The 19,800-nt window shown below is 44.3% G+C and overlaps 1 protein-coding gene across 3 annotated transcripts in view; it reads left to right on the top strand.

Annotated features, from left to right (window-relative positions):
- MORC3 (MORC family CW-type zinc finger 3) overlaps nt 1-19,800 on the top strand; it is a 918,269-nt gene that overhangs the window by 221,146 nt on the left and 677,323 nt on the right. For all 3 annotated transcript variants that reach the window (XM_069636114.1, XM_069636116.1, XM_069636115.1), the window contains one exon: nt 6,665-6,879. In XM_069636114.1, the coding sequence (XP_069492215.1) occupies nt 6,665-6,879 (215 nt within the window). The remainder of the gene's footprint in view (nt 1-6,664; nt 6,880-19,800) is intronic.

The raw sequence follows: 19,800 nt of genomic DNA, 5'->3' as shown, positions 1-19,800 counted from the left end.
GAGCCTTTTTTGTCAACTGCGGCTGCAAGCTCCAATCCAGTGTCCGTTCTTTCGTCGCCACGACCACGAATCCAGAGATCGGGTCCTGTGCTGCTGCATTTTAAAGGCGTCCGTCTGCAAACTCTTCTTCACTGCTGAGGTACTGTGTTGGCTTGGTTAGTACTTACTGTCTTGTGTTGATCCTGTGTGGCTGTGTGGCCAAGTGGGTGATTTGTGTGTTTGGTAGTTCGCCCATACCGTTCTCCCAGGCCTAACACTGGAACACATAGGGAGCCTTCTAAGAAGTCCCGGAATGCTTTCTACTAACTTTGAAGTCTGTACTTAATTGTTGAAAGAGAAATCCTCGAGCCCTGACTTTCCTGCATCTAAGCCTCATCCTGACCTGCCTACTGTTGTCTTAGAATAGGGAAGGACTTTAAAAGTATAAGCCTCTTTCTTGAAAAGAAAACACGTTACAAAATATTTACTTGCTAAAGGTGTTAGGGTTGGAACAGTATCTCTGAAATAGAATACGTTACAAAGGTTTCCCAAAGTTATTACTTATTTACTTTCTAAATGTTTATCATTAGGTTTTACTCAACTTGAACTGCATACTGCTCTTCTAAATAAGGTAATACTTTGGATTGCATACCATAAGTATTGTGTTGGGTTTTATAATTGTGTTTACGAGTTATGATATAGTACTTACCTTTCCAAAGATTTATCTTTGCCTAGGTGTATATAAAATAACTCATTATTTTTTCCAATTTAAGTGTATCAGTGTTTCTTTCTTTGTACCTATCTACAGCCCTCTCTCCCTCCTAAAATAAGCCTGGCTGCGCTGTCATTGCTACCATTATCTCAGATGGTACAGCCTTATACTAAGTTTTGTATTTCCTAAGGTATAGTTTTATAAAGCCCATAGGTGGACTTTAGAAAAACTGTCCTAACAAGGGGCATCAGTTCCTATCTCACCACACGGCGCCAGCATGTTATTACACAGTGCAGGGACAGACATTGAGATTGGATAAGCAGGAGCTCACATTTCCCTTGGGTTTCCAGCATAACTAGGGGATACCACTGGAGAACCAGGAGTTAGTGCATAGCATTCCGCAAAGCTAACTTTCACATAAGATGTACACTTCTAATTATGTCCATTATTTATGACCCATCATGCTTTAACTGTAGTATAAGTGTGTTCTAATGTTTACTTGTAGTTTATTCCAAATAAACAGAGTTAAATTCATATAGGTGTTTGTGTGTTTGGTATGAGTTGACATGGTGAGCCAACATTGACGAAGCGGTTTGTGTCATGCTAACTAGGCTCTTCTAGGCTACAATCAGGAGCTAAATAGCTACCAGCTCCCCTCAATTTTTAACCCTGCAGTATTTATTTGTCTTAAGCTGTGCCTTCTATACAAGATGCTTGCTAGTCTTTCTCTTTCTTTCAAAGTTAACAGTGAGACAAAACCACCCCCTGTCAAATGGCAACACAGCCTCCAAAGGCCCCGTGCTGTCCGCAACATATCAAAGACCTGGGCCCAAATACATGAATGCAAGCCTTTACAATGTAGCAGAGCCAATACCGTTTTCTCCAATATTTCTCCTACACTCCCAGCACTGCACCACATCTGGTTGCCGTCCCTACACCACAAGGGACTTTACAGTGGATTTTTGAACCCTAAAGAGGCTATGCTTACCAGGGAGCGGCTCAGAACCAAGCCCACGGACATTGACTACTATAGGTCACCATCATAGTGCCATGACAGCCCAGTGTGGAGAAGGGGCGCGATGCTTATGCTGGCATTGAACAGTTTCAATGATCTTGTCACACCGCAAGCGGTAAAGACAGGGTTAGATTGGACAGGGAAAATAAACAGATGGCAGGAGAAGGGGGTAACATAAAAGGAATGACTGGAAGGAGAACGTTGTGTGTTGTTTGGGTGGCGTCAAAGGAGGTGGAAGTAGCAGGCCAACAGACCAGCAGGAGGAAGGAAGGATCAGCAGCATGCGGAGGAGATTTCTAGAGAAGGTGAGATATTGTCTAGTGAGTACAAGTGGTACTGCTGTGTGAGTGTGCTTGTTAATGTGAAACGTGTGGACAGGTAAGATAGTGTAGGGTGTGTCTGGCAAGTGTATGCAACTGAGTGAAAGGAGGGTGTTGGAGTAAGAGGCGGGAGGAGTTGTAGTTTTAGTGTAGTGGCAGTACTAGATGTGTGAAAGGGGGAGTAATGGTGTGTTGGGTGGAGGATTAAACATCAAAAGGCAGAGGTGAAGCCTAGAAGGATCAAGAGGCATCTAAGTAGTGATGATTAAAGGGATGCAAAGTAGGGGTGTCATGGTATTGGTTTTATGGCGGTATGATAACCTTCTTGCCAAATGACGGTACATCATGGTTATCGCGGTATAGCAGGTGGAGTTAACTAATCTTAACAAATATTTTCTTAAAGGTCATAAATTGTCAGCATTTTGAAACTACTCTGTGCACATTTTTAGCTGATAGGCAGCTGCTGATTTAGTCTTTCATGGCGCTCACTCGTTGATCACCTTGAATGAAAGAGTGACTAGTGGAAGTGTTAAAAAGCACATTTTGAGCAATGAGCTTGCTGCTCAGTCACAGGTCATCGCTTTGAAAATCGGCCTCGACCTGCATTATTTTGGAACCACATGGCATGGGCATCATGACCCCTTGCTGCGATCAGTTATAAAAGTTTGTTTTGATAATGAATGCTTTATCCAATTAAAGGGAGAAAAGTCACTCATGTGAGGAAGCCCATGTTATTGTGTTTCTTTTGTCAAAATGTCATAGCCAACACGCACTCACCGAAAGGTTGCATATTGATCAAATCACTATAGCTTGTTTAACATCTGCCTGATGTATTATAAAGGTCTGATGTTGGAGTCACCACTGACCATGTAGTCCTAAAAGGACAGCGTTTAGTGGGCGCTGTAGATTTCTTTCTTGATTCTTGCAATACCTGTTAATTTAACTTCTTAAAGTTAGTGACACACATTATTTTTGAAAATGACAAAGTAAAAATACATATCGGCACATATATGCCCTAGACCACCACAGTTTATAGTGAAAGGGTCGAATACATTGTTTCGAAATGCAATAGTTTCTAAACAAAAGGACCGAAAAAAAATTCGAATGCACGTTGTTTTTTTAATATTTTTTTTATTTTTTGGGGGGTCCCCTGCCAAACACCAGTTTTTTTGGGGGGAAAAACCTGTATTTTTTCCTATACGAAAGCCAAAAAAAAAATACATTTAAAAAAGGCATTCACATTTTTTTTTCAGTCTTTTTGTTTCAAAACTATTGCATTTCAAAACAATGTATTTGAAACTTTGACTGGGCACCGACCACCACATCACCACAGCCCCATTATTACCATTTTCCCCAGTTCTGAACGCATTAGGACCCTTGTCATGTGAGTGAGAAGGAGGAATGCTTTCGTGGGTGATGTCACAAATCGTGGATAGACCTGAGAAATATCTCTCCCCCATATCTCTGGATACTTCAAATTGAATGGAGAATCTGTCCTGCCTGCTTGAGTTCAGTGCCATATGCAGAAGGCAGGTGAAGGATCAAGAGAAGCAACAACTCTAGTGCCAATGTGTAAATCTACACAGAGGACAGTGGGGGGGGGTGTATATACTAGCACTGATGGGCCCAGTGTTCATACAGTCTACAGAGCTAACGTTTTTGTGGACATGCATCAGAAGAGCATCCAGTTCATGCCCCCCTTTGAATTCTGGGATGTGTAGTTCCCCATCTTTCAAATTGGTGGGAAAACTACAAATTGGCTGATCTTTAACCTGACTCTACTGATCAGAGAAAGAGCGGTCACAGCATCAAAGCTGCATTTACTAATGTGGCCTCACTTTCCCTATGCTCTTGTCTGCCAAACGCCACGTCCCACAGTGAAGGATCCAGTGCACTTGCTTACTGCAGCCTTTCCAAATCGGATTTAAAAGCTCACTTAATAGCTGCAGGTCCTAAAACGGTATACCGGTATAATCAACGTGACGGTTATTATATTTCAATTAAGATGTTCACTGCATCTATAGCGGTATACCATTATACCGTTAAACCCCTAATGCAAAGGAGAGCATGAGGGTGGTAGATGAAAGATTGAATCAATTAGTGTGTCTGCAAGGCACACGCTCTCGCCCTGTAGAACACTATTAACTATCTAGAGTTTTGACAGCCCTTATGAAGTCTCAGAGGGAATCTAGTTGGAAAAGGCTCCCTGCCTTTAGGTCCTTGCATCCAATGCAAGCCAGATTATAAAGTAGAGGATAATGCTATATACTAACCTGGGCTTAGGGACACCTCAGTTAGGGAGGAATTGCTTTGCCAGGTGTGTGTGTGTTCAATACATAAAGACATTTGAACTGTCTGAGGCTTGGAGTAATTCTTGTACCATCTGTAACATTAGTAGCATTGGATGGTGGAGGAGGAAGGAGAGACAGACATCGAAGGGACATAGAAGGAAGAAGTAGGAAGATGGAGAGAAGGTTTATGCAGTTGGAGGATAACGGTCAGAAATAGGGAGACAAAAAGAGTGCACCAGAGGAAGGACTGGCATCGCAATAGCTTGGAAAGTACCGGGGTGAGCTTAGATCGAGAAGGCAATTACTTTTAGGCCCTCTATAGCAACTAGTCAGAATAGCCTAAGGGGTTAATGAGCTCTATATACTAACCTGGGAAATAGATGCCTGATCTAAGTTGTTAATCGTTGCATATAGACAAGAGAGTGAGGGATGGTTCTAGCCAGAAAACTCAATAAAAACTCTCGCGCCTTCTCTTGGAGCTGGAGTGTTATTTAAGTGATCTGTGATGGCACACAATTCAAATAACCTTGCTTGCTGACTTAGGAAATCGATTTGTAATCTGGTGTAGCAAACACAATGTAGGTCCATTAAACTGCTCAACCTCGTTTTGTACATCTTGCAGCTACTAGACACAGGCCTACTCGATAATTCAATCCAAGTGCATCTTGCATCAGTGGCCACATACGAACAACGCAACATAAACTCTTGTTGGAAAATTCCATTTGTCCAGGCCTTCATGGAAGGCATTGAGCAGATTTGGGACCTTAACACAGGTCTACAAAGACTGTTACGGCCATTTTAAATCCATACACAAAAGTAATACATCTAACGTTTATGGTTGTTTCTAACTATCAAATCCATCAGAAGGGTGAGTAAAAATATAGGCCTTGTCGACAGTCTAACACACTGTTTTTGACAAGGACCAAGTGGTGTTTAGAACACAGCCCAGATTCTCATCAAATGTCATCTCCAAGTGCTAGATCAATCGGTCAATTGAACTACCAACCTTCTTCAGTAATCCACAGTCCAGAATATAAGGGACAATGCGCAATCTTGATTTCAGGAGGGTGGTTATGTTCTACATAGAACAAAATGCACACAGAAGACAAGCCAACTATTAGTTTTATTTACAACCGGGCAGGAAGTAACCCAGTAATAAATCCACAATTTTACAGTGGTTTGTAAATTGCATAGAGGGCCACTATGCACAACGGCGCAAAAACCATTACCCTTTAAACCAAGGGCACACACTACATGGGGAACAAGAGCAACACTAGTCTTCCTAACAAATGTTTCATATATGAATGGTGACATAGTGGAGTTCAGTACACACTTTCACAGCACACTGCTGTATAGACGCACAAAGGAGGGCAGGCTCACGATTGGGTCAGTCGGTACCCCTTAATTTGTTTTCAGCTGTGCCATCCCAACACACAGGTACTGTATGCTAATCTATGTATAGCATTTAAAGCTAAACAATTTCATAAGTCCTAGAAAACATGCATAACCCAGTAACATTCTTTCTTGTGCTTGTATCGGTTTGTAATCACATTATCCCACCCAACCTCCCTATGTTGTGTAGCCAAATAGATGACTTAACAGGGACACTCAGCAGCTGTGGAAATATTTAAAAGTTGATTGCGTAAATATAGACCTAAAACAATCTGAGGTGTTTGTCACATAGTGCCATTATCAGATCCAATACATGTAAGAGAGGGCTAGGAAGATTGGAACGCCCCTGTAGATGCCCATTCTTAGTTTGGAAGAATACTATTATAAACTATATAGACTCTGGACCAACCATTGCATGATATGCATAGCATGTGATCCTAAACAAATACAAGCATCAGAAAGACTGTTGCTGGGAAAGTAACATTTGCATGTCGTCCTGCTATGTACTGTTTCTCGTATAACGTCTGCGCTCTTCTGAGCTCCCAAATGAATTCAATCATTTAGAGGCCATGACCATGGCAGTCAGGGCGCTATAGAAAGCTCATGTAACGTAATATGCAGCACATGAGATGTCGTCCGAATTCATACAACTTCTGCTCCTCTCCCCCCTCCCCCCATAGTGTTGCAGTTTTTGCACCCGGCAAAGCCACTGGATGTCCTCCGGGAGTGTCGTGCTCCAGGGTCAATATTTGGTATCCCATTACAGAAATCCACAAGTGCATTTACATTATTTGGTTGCTTTGAAAATGTTGCAAGCTTGCTATGCATGAAGTTCTTTAATCAACCTTTTAAATGACAAGATGCAATAGCCTCCTTCTTTTTTTCTGGTTCTAGAAAGGCAGACAACAATGTAGTCCTGGATGATTTCCTTACATGTAATATTTATCTTTTTCAGTTTCGGATTCAGTGACAAAGTCACAGTGAATGGTCATGTCCCTGTTGGACTATATGGAAATGGTTTTAAATCTGGATCAATGCGCCTGGGCAAAGATGCACTTGTGTTTACCAAAAAAGAGACTGTCTTCTGCATCGGAATGTTATCACAGACCTATTTGGAAGCTATAAAGGCTGAGCATGTGGTTGTTCCAATTATTACTTTCAACAAGCATCATATCCTTTTTGAATGAACAGTGTCAGATAATTAACGAGCATGTTTTCTTCTAGGAATGCTTGTAAATGATGTGTAATCCTTGCTTCTTTAAGGATACCACTTTACTCAGGTGGCACTTTTCACAATTGATTTGGAAAGTGGTTGTGTGACCTAAACAGGGCTTCAGCCACTGGTTTCAGTGAATAATCTTTAGTTTGATATTTTATTTCTATTGCGCTCGTACACAAGTATTTCAGAGCGCGACAAGGCAAGGGAGGGGAACAGGGGAGAACAAAACAGCGATCTTACTAGGCCCAGTGACATTGAGAACACGCAAGTGCATGGGAGAGGGGGGAGGGGAAAAGTGCATGGAAGGGGGAGAGGTGGAAAGTGCAAAGCAGAAGAGAAACGGATAAATAAATAATAAAGGCAACAAACAGTGATAAAGAAGCCAGCAATTTGCAAGTGCTAGGTTTAAGGCAGCAGACAGGGTAGGTCTGATAAGTGCAGGAAGAAAAAGGGGGGCTTTATGGGTACAGATACAGACCCCAGTGCAAGGGGTGGCCCGGAGGCAGTGCGAGAGGGTGGCAGGATGAGCAGGTACCTGAGCCCAAAAGAGGGTGGCCAGGTGCACGGTGCAAAGAGAACAGATCAGCAGGGGAGAGGGGGAGCGAAGTCAGAAGAAAAGAGGAAGGTCTTGAGGTGCTTCCGGAACCGAGATGGTTCTCCTCAAGTTTGAGTGGCAGGGAGGCTGTTCCAGAGGGAGGCCCCAGCCAAAGACAGAACTTGTGACTTACGATTTTTTTACCGGTCTGGGAAATGTTTACTTCATTGCCTACTCTTGTACTAAAATTGTTTTTTTCTTTGCGATTATAGTCTTGTATGCTTATAAATAGGCAATTGCTTCCATGAATACGTAACATAATGTTGAACCTAAAGCTGGTACTTGGTTATCCCAATTTCCAGCCTCAAAGGCAGAGGGATGCCACCAAGAGTTGACCGCATCCTGTGGGGTAGTGGAAAGTAGAAATCCAGACTCTTAATTTCAAACCCAGGACTTGAACTAGTACACCACACCACCTACCTTGACTGAATGGGCAGTGGTCTTTGTGGGGAAACCGTAGTAGTGCCTTCAGACTATCAGTACTGGGAAACTGTTTCCCTTTTTGTCTTTTACCTTTTTTGGTAACTTTTTAACAGTGCACACAGCATCTTTCAATGCATATTACCCTAGTCTTTTACACTGAGAATTTTTGGTTACTTTTAAATGTGCCTAATGTAAGGAAGGCATGGTATCAACTTAAGACAGACAGAAGGGATCACAGTACAGTGGTGTTTATCCAACTGAGAGATTGGTGAGATAAACGCCTAATCTAAACCTAAATCTAATATGGGAGCGAGCTACGACCATCAAATAATAATACAGTCCTACATAGTCTAGTCAAATAAAAGCTTTTGTAACCCAGGCGAAAGACTGTAATGTTAAGGGTGTGAGTCTGTGGAAAACCCAGCATTGCCCAAGCCAAGAGAGATTTTGGGAAAGAACAATTTAGTCAACATTGCCAACAGCAGAAGGGGGCTAATGAAAGATCTGCAAAGGGGGAGACTTATTGTCCATGCTTTGTCCAACATTTGATGAAAGCTGGTAGAAACTCACATTGCCAAAGTCAGGCGAGAAGCAGCAAGAAACCCTATCCTTGGCATGCATTGGTTACTGGTGTGGTGGGGAAAAAAGAGTGGCAGAAAGGCTGCCCTTCTGGGGAAGAGATATCCAGAGGGAGAGGTGCATGTGTAAGTTATTGCTCGAAAAAAGCGAAAACCAAATACTTTGCATCCCATAATCCTGAAAAATGGGAGCAGGTGTGTCCCCCACACCCCTAGTACAACATTATGGTATAGGGTGGAGGTTTTCCCCTGCTTCCATTATGTGGAAGCGGGGGACAAATGACAGTTACCATTTGTAAAAGGATATTAAAGAGCACCAAAGTGAATCTTGCATTCCCTAAAAAGTGCTCAGGCTACAATTTGTTGAACATTATGAAGTTGTTATGAACCTCTTGTCTGTTGATCTAAACCACAATGGCACAGTTGTAGTGAAACATTCAGGCAGGGGAGTATACCCGGATGACAAACCTATGGAGAAGTAAGCCTGGCATGGGATTAAACTGGTGAAAGTTGAAGTGCTACGGTGTGGTTCTGACAAAGACAGTTTAGGTTGTTGGTGGTGCTAAAAGAAAAGCTGAGTAAAGCTGTTGCAAAGACACTATTTCTTTGGAATGTATTTGTTGTGGCAAAAATAACTTTTAAATTGGGGGTGGGAGGGAGGGGAATTCACCCAGGTTGTGAAGAGAGACTATGGTTGCATTGTGAATTCAATTATTTGTTGTTTTGAACTGCCATGTATTTCTTATTCATTTTTATATGTAAAAGTGTGAGGAACAGACAGCCCTACAGATAAGAGGCATAATGGGGCTTTTCACACAGTAAACTCTTATAAATATTCCACACTTCATTTATTTTCTTGTACCATTACACAGGCTGGCCACAGCACTTGTTGGAGAAATCACAGCCTCTTTCTTCCTGTAGATGGTGATGGAGCATTTCAAATGGATTGTGTCCTCCCACGTATTCCTCATCTTATGATAACATTGGTTCCAGCTTCAGCTGCTTCGGAAAAATGTTTCTCTTGGCAGAGGGCGCTGTGCGTCGAGACAGTCGACTATGTCCCTCGGGGGGGCGTGGCGGGGTGCGGGAGGCATCCATCTTGGCTGACGTCATCGTCGAGTGTATATGTACCACATGCAGCACCCGTTGACTTCAGTCTTCAGTTCTGTTTTTCCGCAAATGCGATTGCTTTGAGAATTACAGCGCGCTTCAGTTTTTTACGAATGTTTTGAAATGGCATTGTCTTCTTCAACTCCGAATACTCTGAAGAAAGTGCCTAAAATGCTGCACCATGATGTCCATCACGGACCTGCATAAAATATGCATCTGGTTCCTGGGCGTCGAGCATGTAACCGCTGACTGTCGATCCTGTCAGTCGTTGACCGGTAAAGCCTTAAAAGAGTGTAAAGCTAAACTATCAGTGGGTGGGATTGTGCTCAAATCCCTGTCCATGCCTTCGAAATTTGGGTCATCCCACGAGTCGAGGGATTCCTCATAAAGAAACGATCCCACTCGAGGAGCAGACACTCCTCGTCCTCAACCAAAAAATAGAAGAGACGGCATAGCACACCTTCTTCCTTAGATGAAAGGCGTGTAGTCTGCCCGACTAAATTCTCCTCCAAAGATCAGTGGGAACTCTTTAGGCAGACAATGGGTAAAATCTTTGAGGAACAGGCCTTGACCTCCTCGAAGGATAAGAAAATTGGCCATGCTATGGTCAATGACAAGCATAAGGCCCTGAGGCAGAACCCAGCGCGCCCTCAAGCCTGGGTCATAAGCCCAAGACTTCTCTTCCGCTGAGTGGAGGGCCGAGTTTCTCGAAGCACAAGTGCAAAGCCAAATTGTTGATTCCATCGACGCCACTGAGGTCAGCTCCATCGACGCTGATACAAAAAACACCGACGCCAATTGTACATTCATCGACACCTTTGCCACAAAAAAGTCAGAAAAAGGTTTTTAAATCTCTACTAAAGGATATTTTTTCAGATCCTTGACAGCCCTCATACTGATATGAAACATCAGATGAAACTCCTCCATGTGGTATTCAATTGGATATCCCTAGTATTCATAATAAAACTAATGTCCCTGAATGTTTCATTTCAGAAGGGACCAGTGTTAGGGAGCTACATGACACCCTACAGAAAACTAGTGTGGGAGACCCCTCCCCAGAGCTAGATGTTGGGGAAACCCGGCTGATTATGCGGATGCATCATACAGAAGCCTATTGTCCAGAGTGGTAGAATTCCTAGTATGGAGTAGACCAGCTCCTTCATTTGAGCAAGACGACCTTACGGACAGATTAGACAAAGGTCCTCAATATGACCCCATACTAACATTTCATGTGGCACTCCAAAAAAGGGTTACAGCCAACTGGGAGGCTCCAGAGTCCAGCCCTGCCGTAAATAAAAATCTGACAAAGAGATACAGGCCATGCAGTAGCGACCCTGACTACCTATCGATGCACCGGACTCCGAAAAGTCTAGTGGTGCAAGCGGCTACATCTGCCTCTAAGCAAGCTGGGTACCCAACCATACCCCGGAATGGGGATGTGAAGCAAGTTGACTTCAGGGCAAAGAAAGTCTTTTCATCTAGCAGCATGGCTTTGAAGTCTGCTAATTCTACATGTGCCCTTGCAAAGTTCCTTCACCCTGTGGGACTGCATAGCGATGGCGGCTGATCACATCCCTGAAGGTAAGGAAAGTTAAGGGATGGCAAGGAGGCCATGTGGGAGTCTCTGCAATCAGGTCTTGACACTGCTGACCGCATCAGCAGGGCCATGGTGGCAAGCACTGTCGTACACAGATTTCCGTGGTTGAGGAAGTCAGGATTTGCACCTGATGTACAATCCAGACTCCTTAACATGCCCTTTGACGGCTCCCATTTATTTGGTAATAATGAAAGCTGACGAAAGCCTTGAAAAGCTGCAGACCTCAAAGGCGGCCGCCAAGTTCTTAGGTGCTGTCTTGAGGCAGCCACAGCCTTTTCACCCCAGCAGATAATTTAGGAGAGGTAGGTCTTTTCGCTACTACTCCTCAGTTGGAAGATCAACGGCTGGTCAAAGAAGATTCCCGTGTGGTGGACGAGGGAGAGGTGCAAAGCCTGCCCAAACAGGAGCGTCTTTACCATCAGCCACCTCAAAATCTCTGATTCTTGACTCACGACACCCCGTTGGGAGGCAGACTGTCACAACATCTGAAAGAACAGCGAGGTATTACTTAGGATGCATGGGCACTAGAAACAGTAGCTGCCTCCCCTTCAGCGACCTCTGGATCATCCACTGGGAAGCCATTCGCTAAATGTTCCAGATCCATTCCTGTTGCAGGCAATTTTTTAACTTGCTAGAGAAATATGGTATAGAACTAGTACCTGTGATGGAGAGGAACAGCGGATGGTATTCACCCTATTTCCTAATCCCCAATAAGGACGGAGGACTGAGACCTATCTTGGTCTTGAGATACTTGAACAAGTTCCTCAGGAAGGACAAGTTCAAGATGGTTACACCTTCTCAGATCATTCTGGCCCTCCAGCTCCAGGATTGGATGGTATCATTGGACCTTTAGGATGCTTACTCACTTTCATGTGCCAACCCATCACAAGCACAGGAAGTATCTATGGTTCACATTTTACAGATGGTCACCAAGTTTCAGAGTGCCAAACGTCTTTCGGCCTTTTACTTTTTGAGGTTGGTCGGCCTTATGGCATCCTGCATTTCTCTAGTGCCAGAGGCCGACCCGAGAATAAGATCCCTTCAATGGGCCCTCAGGACTCAGTGGTCCCAATCGGGCAGCATGTCAGACCTCCTTCAGGTTCCGAGCAGAGTCGCATAGGACCTTCGGTGGTGGGCCTGTGAGGGCACCATTCTGAAGGGAGAACCCTTTTGGCAACCATAGCCAGAGATGACAGTAGTGACGGATGCCTCACTCATGGGGTGGAGAGCCCACGCCAATGATCTGACAATCAGCGGTCATTGGTCTCCATCAGAGTTTGCCAAACTACACATCAACCTTTTAGAGATGGGGGCAATCAGACTAGCGCTGAAGGCCTTTCTGCCCTCTGTACAGGGAAATATTATCCTGATAATGATGGACATCACAGTGGCCATGTACCACCTCAACAAGAGAGGAGGCCCAGGTTCATTACCAGCGTGTAGGGAAGCAATGCAGCTCTGGGTATGGGCAATACAAGAAGGAATCTCTCTATCAGCAGTTCACCTAGCTAGAGAAGAGAACACAGCAGCAGATGCTCTGAACAGGCAGAGCAAAGTCTGCCACGAGTGGGACCTAGCTCAGGAAGTCCTTCAAGAGATGTTCACTTTTGGCTAAACCCACAAGTGGATCTGTTTGCAACCAGTATCAACCGCAAGTGCAAGCTGTTCTCCTCCAGGGAGTTACCCCCCAAGAGGAGCTCTGGGAGATGCGTTCGTAGTGGACTGAGAGTTTCCACTCTTGTACGCGTTTCCTCCAGTCCCTGTCATTCTTCACGTCATGAGGAGATTGAGAACGTTTGGGAAATCCATGATCCTAATTGTCCCGTATTGGGTCAGTAGGACGTGTGCCCAGACCTTCTGGTCATGTCCATCTGCCCTCCAATGCGTCTTCCACCAAGAGAGGAACTTGGTTCTCCATCCAGAGGCCAAGACACTTGGCCTTTACGCATGGTTTCTGAAAGGCTGAGCTACAAGGAATGGGACCTCCCGGATGATGTAATGGAGATTTTGCTTTCGGCCAGAAGGCCAGCAGCAAAATCTTCATACTGCTGCCGTTATTGTTATTGTGCTTATACCGCGCCAAAGCCCGTAGGCAACCAGGCGCCGAGAGAGCAGAGTACAGTGAACAGAGACTACCGCAGGGGATTACTCTAATAAAAGAGATGCGTTTTCAATTGTTTTCGAAAAGCAAGAAGATCTGTTGTCTTGCGCAGGGATATGGGCAATGCATTCCATGCCTTAGCTCCCGGGGTGTGAAAGGCCCTTCCAGAGCCTCGGGAGCGTTTAACTCGGTGCTGTACCAAAAGATAGCCTTCAGCTGACCTGAGGTTTCTCTTGGGCTGGTAAATGCCAATGACGTCCTTAAGGTAAGCAGGAGCACTGCCAAAGATACATTTGTGGCATATAGTTATCAATTTAAATTGAATTCTGCGTTCCACAGGAAGCCAATGCAATTTTTTTCTGGCTACAGTAGTGGGTTCTGAACGCTTCATTTGAAAAATGATGCGAATAGCTTTATTTTGAATTTTTTGTAACTCCTGGATTTCTGCTTTACCTGCCCCACCTAAGAGTGCATTGCAGTAATCAATACGAGGCAAGATAACAGCTCTCACGAGCTTGATACGGTTTTCGACCGAAACTAGTGGCGCAACTTGCCTAAGCACTTTGAGGTGGTAATTAGTGCTAACAGTAATGGCTGCAACATGTGCTTCGCAGTCTACACTGCTGTCCATGTATGTGCCCAGGGTTTTTACTTTCTGCACAGTGTTGATGAAGCTACCATCTATCGTAAAACCAGTGTACTCCTGCCCCAGCTTGATTTGTGCCTGGAGTGGGCTAAAGATCATGAGCTCTGTCTTTGTAGCGTTCAGACATAACCAGTTGGTGGACATCCATGTTTTATCAGTTGATAAACCGCGTTTACTGCACATTGATCTATATCGTAATCGCCAGTAATGTTAAGGACCAGCTGGAAGTCATCTGCATAGTTACAGAAAAAGGTCTGGAAAAGATCTAATTCGTAACAGAGAGGAAAGATGTAGATGTTGAACAACAGTGGGGAAAGACATGCCCCCTGGGGCACACCACATGTTATAGTTTGTGACCCAGAGGAACTGTCTCCCCAATGCACCTGTGACCGACGACCTTCCAGGAATGCCCTCAGCCAAGTTATGGCATTATCTGAGAGGCCTCCAACAGTCTGCATTCTGTCGAGTAGGATTTTGTGATCTAGCAAGTCAAAAGCTGCCGATAAGTCTAACAACATCAGCAGCCCCGACTTGCTATCTTCTAGTCTAGAGAGCATATATGTCTGCAGGTCCAGAAGCGCACTTTCTGTGCCATGATGGCTTCTGAAACCTGACTGCTTAGCATGCAAGATGCCAGCCGTCTGGACATGGGCCTGTAGCTGGATGGTTGCTATCTTACCAATAAGTTTTAAGAAAAACAGGGTGTTGGTGATAGGCCTTAGGTTTGCCGCATCAGTGGGATCAAGACCTGCTTTTTTTAGCAGTGGTGAGACTGCTACGTTCTTTATTGATTGGGGAATCACACCTGTTCGGAAGGAAGCGTTTGCAAATCTGCAGAGAAAAGGCGCGAAAAGTTCCTTATGTTCCAAGATGAATTTAGATGGAAGTAATTCACCCGGACAGTAAGTGGGGTGCATAGATTTAAGGATACTCAAAATATCAACAGCTGTGATTCTCTGAAGATGAAACCTGAAACAGGACCTGGTTGAGTATCCCAGCTTGATATAGAATCTGACTGAGTTTGGGGTGGTTGAATGCAAGTATGGTGTGTCTCGGCGGGTATTGGGATAGGCATTTGTGCGGACGACTGGGCTGCTATTGCTTCTAATTTAATTTTGTCCTGGGCTTTTAATAGTTTAGCTGCGAAGGCCTTCTGTACCCGTTCAGTCATCATTAGTCGGTTTTATAGAGAGGCAACAAGCAGTTGGTTTCTCCCAGGATCTAAAAAGGCGGAAAAGTTCCTTCGTCTCATCTCCAGCTGGTTGTTATAGAAGGTTTTCTTAGCCTCAATAATTTCTACTTTGTACTGTTTCTCCTTTTGTTTCCAATCTGACAAGTTAATAGGGGATCTATCTTTATGCCAGGCATGCTCGGCCGTTGGAACAAGTTCTCCAGCTGGTGTAGGGAGAAAGATGTGGACCCCTTTCAATGCGATAAACCTACGGTGTTATCATTTCTACTACATTTGGCAAATCTGGGGCTCCAGATTGTTCCAATCAAGGGTTGTCTAGCAGCGCTTTCTATATTCAAACGCACCTCGGAAGAGGCATCATACTTCAAAATACCCTTCATAACTCAATTTCTTAAACGACTCCCAAATGTGTCCTACACCTTTCCAAATCCCAACGTGGGACCTTAATTTGGTTATAAAGTTTTTGATGTGCGCTCCTTTCGAGCCACTCCATTCCTGCTCGTTAAGGTTGCTAACAAAACTCTTTTGTTAGTTGCGATAACATCAGCCCGCAGGTTGAGTGAGTTGCAGGCATTATCCTGTAAACCCCTGTTTAACACTTTTTAACAGGACAATTAATGTCAAACCCTCTTTCTACCTAAGATTGTATCTGATTACTATTTAGCACAGAAAATTGTGCTTCTGGCCTTCTGTCCTCCACCTCCTCCTGGCAAGGAAGAGGAACGATTTCATAGACTATCCGAGTAGAGCTCTAAGCTTTTATGTTTCGAGAATGGCAAAGTTGCGACAACATGACCAACTTTTAATTGGCTATACAGGGCACAACCTAGGTCTGTCAGTCACCAAACGAACTCTATGCAGATGGATCATACTGGCTATTTTGGAGTGTTACAGGCCTGCTGGGAAAGATCCTCCAAAAGGCTTAAGGGCTTATCCCACTAGGGGCATGGCAACGTCCTCGTTCCGATAAAGGATATCTGCGAGGCAGCTACATGGTCCACCATCCACACGTTTACAAAACATTGTTTGGACACCTCTAGATTTGGAAGGCAGTTCTTTGCTCCATTCTTGACAAACAATAACTCTCAAATTCTTACTCCCTCCCCCAAAAGAACTTAATACTGCTTTGGGAGTCTCTCATAAAATGAGGAATACGTGGGAGGACACAATCCATTAAAAAAACAAGTTACTTGCCCATTGTCAACTTGTAACCTCTCTTCTGTTCTTCATAAGACAACCAGTCCACTCTCCTCACTAAAGGCTCTTCTGTTCAATGCCCGTTCCGCGGTGGCGCATCGGGGCAACATTAGATACATTTTAGAAACCCATGCACCCAACGTGCTATGCATCACTGAAACTTGGTTTAATGTCCACTCGGGTCCCGATATTATTCAACCCCTGCCTCCTAATTATGATATATTTCAATTAGATCAGTCACCCCCCAAAACTGGAAGTGGTGTTGCCTTTATAGTTGAGAAGTCATATAGCTGCCAGTTAGTACAATTTGTTCATAATCTCCCTTGCAAGTTACTTCTTAAGTTGCAGGTTTCTCTGGGAATATTCTGTCTACTTCCTTATTGTGTACCGCCCTCCGGGTTATGTCACCAATCAATTTGTGGCTGACTTTGCGCAAGCCACAGCCGATCTAGCCCTCACTTCCCCAAAGATAGTTGTGCTGGGAGATTTTAATCTCCACCTTCAGCAGCCTTTTGATCCCCATGCGCAGAACCTTGTTGCCTCTCTCTGGCAGACTGTGGCTTTCCCCTTTGTAATCAGTCCTACGCATGAAGGTGGTAATCAGCTTGATGTGATTTTCTCCCACATTCTTTGCCTTCTGGTTTCCAACCCCTTACCCGTGTTATGGTCTGATCATTGTTTTATCCTGTTAGCTTTTCCTTGTATTTTCTCTAAAGTCAACCCCCCCTTCTGAAACTTCAACGGCGGTGGTCCAAGGTTTCTATTGATGTAATTTCTAATTCTGTTGTTAAAATAACTCAACAGAATAGAAACCATGGCATGAACATTTGTAACGCCTTGGTCACTGCCTTTAAGCACTGGCTGATGTACTGGCATCCTTTCAGCTGCTCTCCACACACACTGTGCTATCAGCCCCTTGGTACTCTCCGGAGCTGAGGCTACTGAGACAAAAGTAGAGTCGCTCTGAACGGAAATGGCACTTGTCTCCTGATTCCCTTAGAAAGGTGGCCTATACACAAGTACGGAACCACTATCAATGTTCTATAAAAACAGCTAAGGCTCAGTACTGTGCTGACCGTATCGTCAATGGTCCCTGCTCTTTTAAAGAACTTTTTTTGGTAGCTAAAGAACTGCCCACTCCTGCTCAGACCCCCTCTGACTACCCGCACTCAAGCCCACTGCGACCATATTGCTTCTTTTTTTCCAAGAGAAAATTCACACTATATGGGAGATGTGTGGAGGGATTCATTTCTCCTGGCACTACTAACTCCCTGACCTGCCAGGTGGAATGTTGCTCTAGCACTTTTAATTTTGTGACAGTCACTGAAACTTTGGTCACTGATGCTTTATCGAACTTAAAGCTGCTTTCCCCTGCTGATCCTATCTCTCTTCACATTCTGCAGGATCTCTCTATGAATCTGGTTCCTCTGCTCACTGAGGCAGGAATATTCGTGTGCCACTGGATTCATTGCTCACCCCCTTAAACCTGTTGTGGTTTCTCTGTTGCTCAAGAAACCCCATCTCGACCCAGCAGTGGCCGAAAATGACTGCCCAATTTCTCTCCTTCCTGCCATGGCGAAGTTGCTGGAATCCATTATTACTCCTCCGCTTTCAGCCTATTTCTAGGCCAACAACATTCTCCATCCCTTCCAGGCTTGTTTTTGGCTTGGGATGGGCACGAAATCTGTAATGATCGCACTCCACAGCGATATTGCGTTCCCACAGGACGTGGAGAGATGAGTATTCTTATTTTGCTCGATCTCTCCGTGGCCCTTGACACCATTGACCACCACAGACCTTTACAGTGCCTTTCTGATGTTGGAGTTTCGGGGGTTCCTTTTGAAGTGGTTTTCGTCCTTGCTATCTGATTGCAGGTGGTGTCTCTTCCCCCTTTCACTTCCCCTCCTATTGTGTTTGACTATGGCATTCCGCAGGGTTCTGCACTCTCCCCATTGCTTTTTACTTTATACATGGTGGCGTTGGCCAAGCTTATTTCTAGCTTTGGTGTGCACTTTTTTTTATATATGTGGACGACACCCAGATTTTCTTCCGCCTTAATGCCCCTAAGGTAAGTCCCCCTGAACTTCTGAGAGAGTGCCTCTCAGTGTGGGGCTGTGGATGACCGAAAACTGGCTTAAGTTAAACTGGGAGAAGACCGAGGTATTGGTGGTTGGCCAGGCTCCTAATAGCTGGACCTCTGACTATTGGCAAGCATGTCTTAGACACCGCCCGAAATCTACTATAGTTAAGAGCCTTTGTATAAAGGTCATGGCCTCTGGCTCTAGAGAAGCGCAAATCTCTTCGGTTTGCCAGAGTGGTTTAGCTAAATTGAAAGTTTTGAAGAAGGTGCTTCCGTTTCTTCCTAATGAAGCCAGGACCAAAATTGTAACTGCCTCTATTATGGGAGCAATTGATTATTTCAATGGCATTTATCTTGGCCAGCCAGAGGCACTACTCCAATGCCTCCAGATCCTTCAGAACGCAGCAGCTAGGCTTGCTCTTAGTGCTCCCAGATTGTCCCATTCTTACGACCTTCTCAAGCGCCTCCACTGGTTGCCCGTAAGAACTCTGGTGGAATGTAAGGTCTTATGCACGGTTCACCGTGCTATTCACTTTGCTGGAGCTGAATTCCTCCAAGCAAAGCGCTCTATCAACCAAAGAGACCCCTCCTCTCGTCCAACCAGTTTGTTGTCTGTCCCCGGCTTTCACCATGTTCGTGCAGGAGGCAGAGCTTTTTCTGTACTGGCACCATCTTTGGGGAATGTCATTCCCTTTCATATTAGTAGCAACCACATTTTATCTATCTTATGTAAACAGTTTAAAATATTCTTGTTTTTAAATGTGGGCTGCCCCCCCTCCTCCTTTTTTTTTTATTTTTTTTTTTATTTTTATTTTTTATTTATTTATTTTTTTCCTCGGCTCCTTGATGCTTCCAGGTCCTTGTTGCGCGTTATAAATCCCTTTACATTACATTGTAACATTCTTTCGACTGGATGTTCCTCCCACGTATTCCTCATTGCTGTTAGGGAGAATTCTCAGAAATGTGCCAATTCCCTCTACCTTAGAGACCCCCAGCAACTTTGATGGATTTTCAGGACTTGATTTTTTTTTTTAACCTGAAGAGAGTGAGACCCTTTTCCCCACTCTCTCATTTGTTTTTAATGTAATTTTGTACACTGTTTTTTTGGTTGTGGCGTCTGACATCCATAGGCATCATCGTTTACATTGTGTCACACAGCACCTTCAGCGCAGTGACACAGGGAAGTCTTTCAGATTTCCCAAAGGTTTAAATACCTTCTCTGGGATAAACTACTGTTTCCCAGAGCAGTAAAGTGAAATTGACTTTACTTACATTTGTAACTTTTTAGACCCAGCACACACTATCTTACAATAGTGTGCTGGAGGGGTTACTTAGTATCCCCTTTGTCTAGCT

The sequence above is a fragment of the Ambystoma mexicanum genome, chromosome 7p (assembly GCF_040938575.1).
Source record: "Ambystoma mexicanum isolate Mex_15411 chromosome 7p, UKY_AmexF1_1, whole genome shotgun sequence".
Lineage (NCBI taxonomy): Eukaryota > Metazoa > Chordata > Amphibia > Caudata > Ambystomatidae > Ambystoma > Ambystoma mexicanum.
This window is presented reverse-complemented; position numbering and strand designations above follow the sequence as displayed.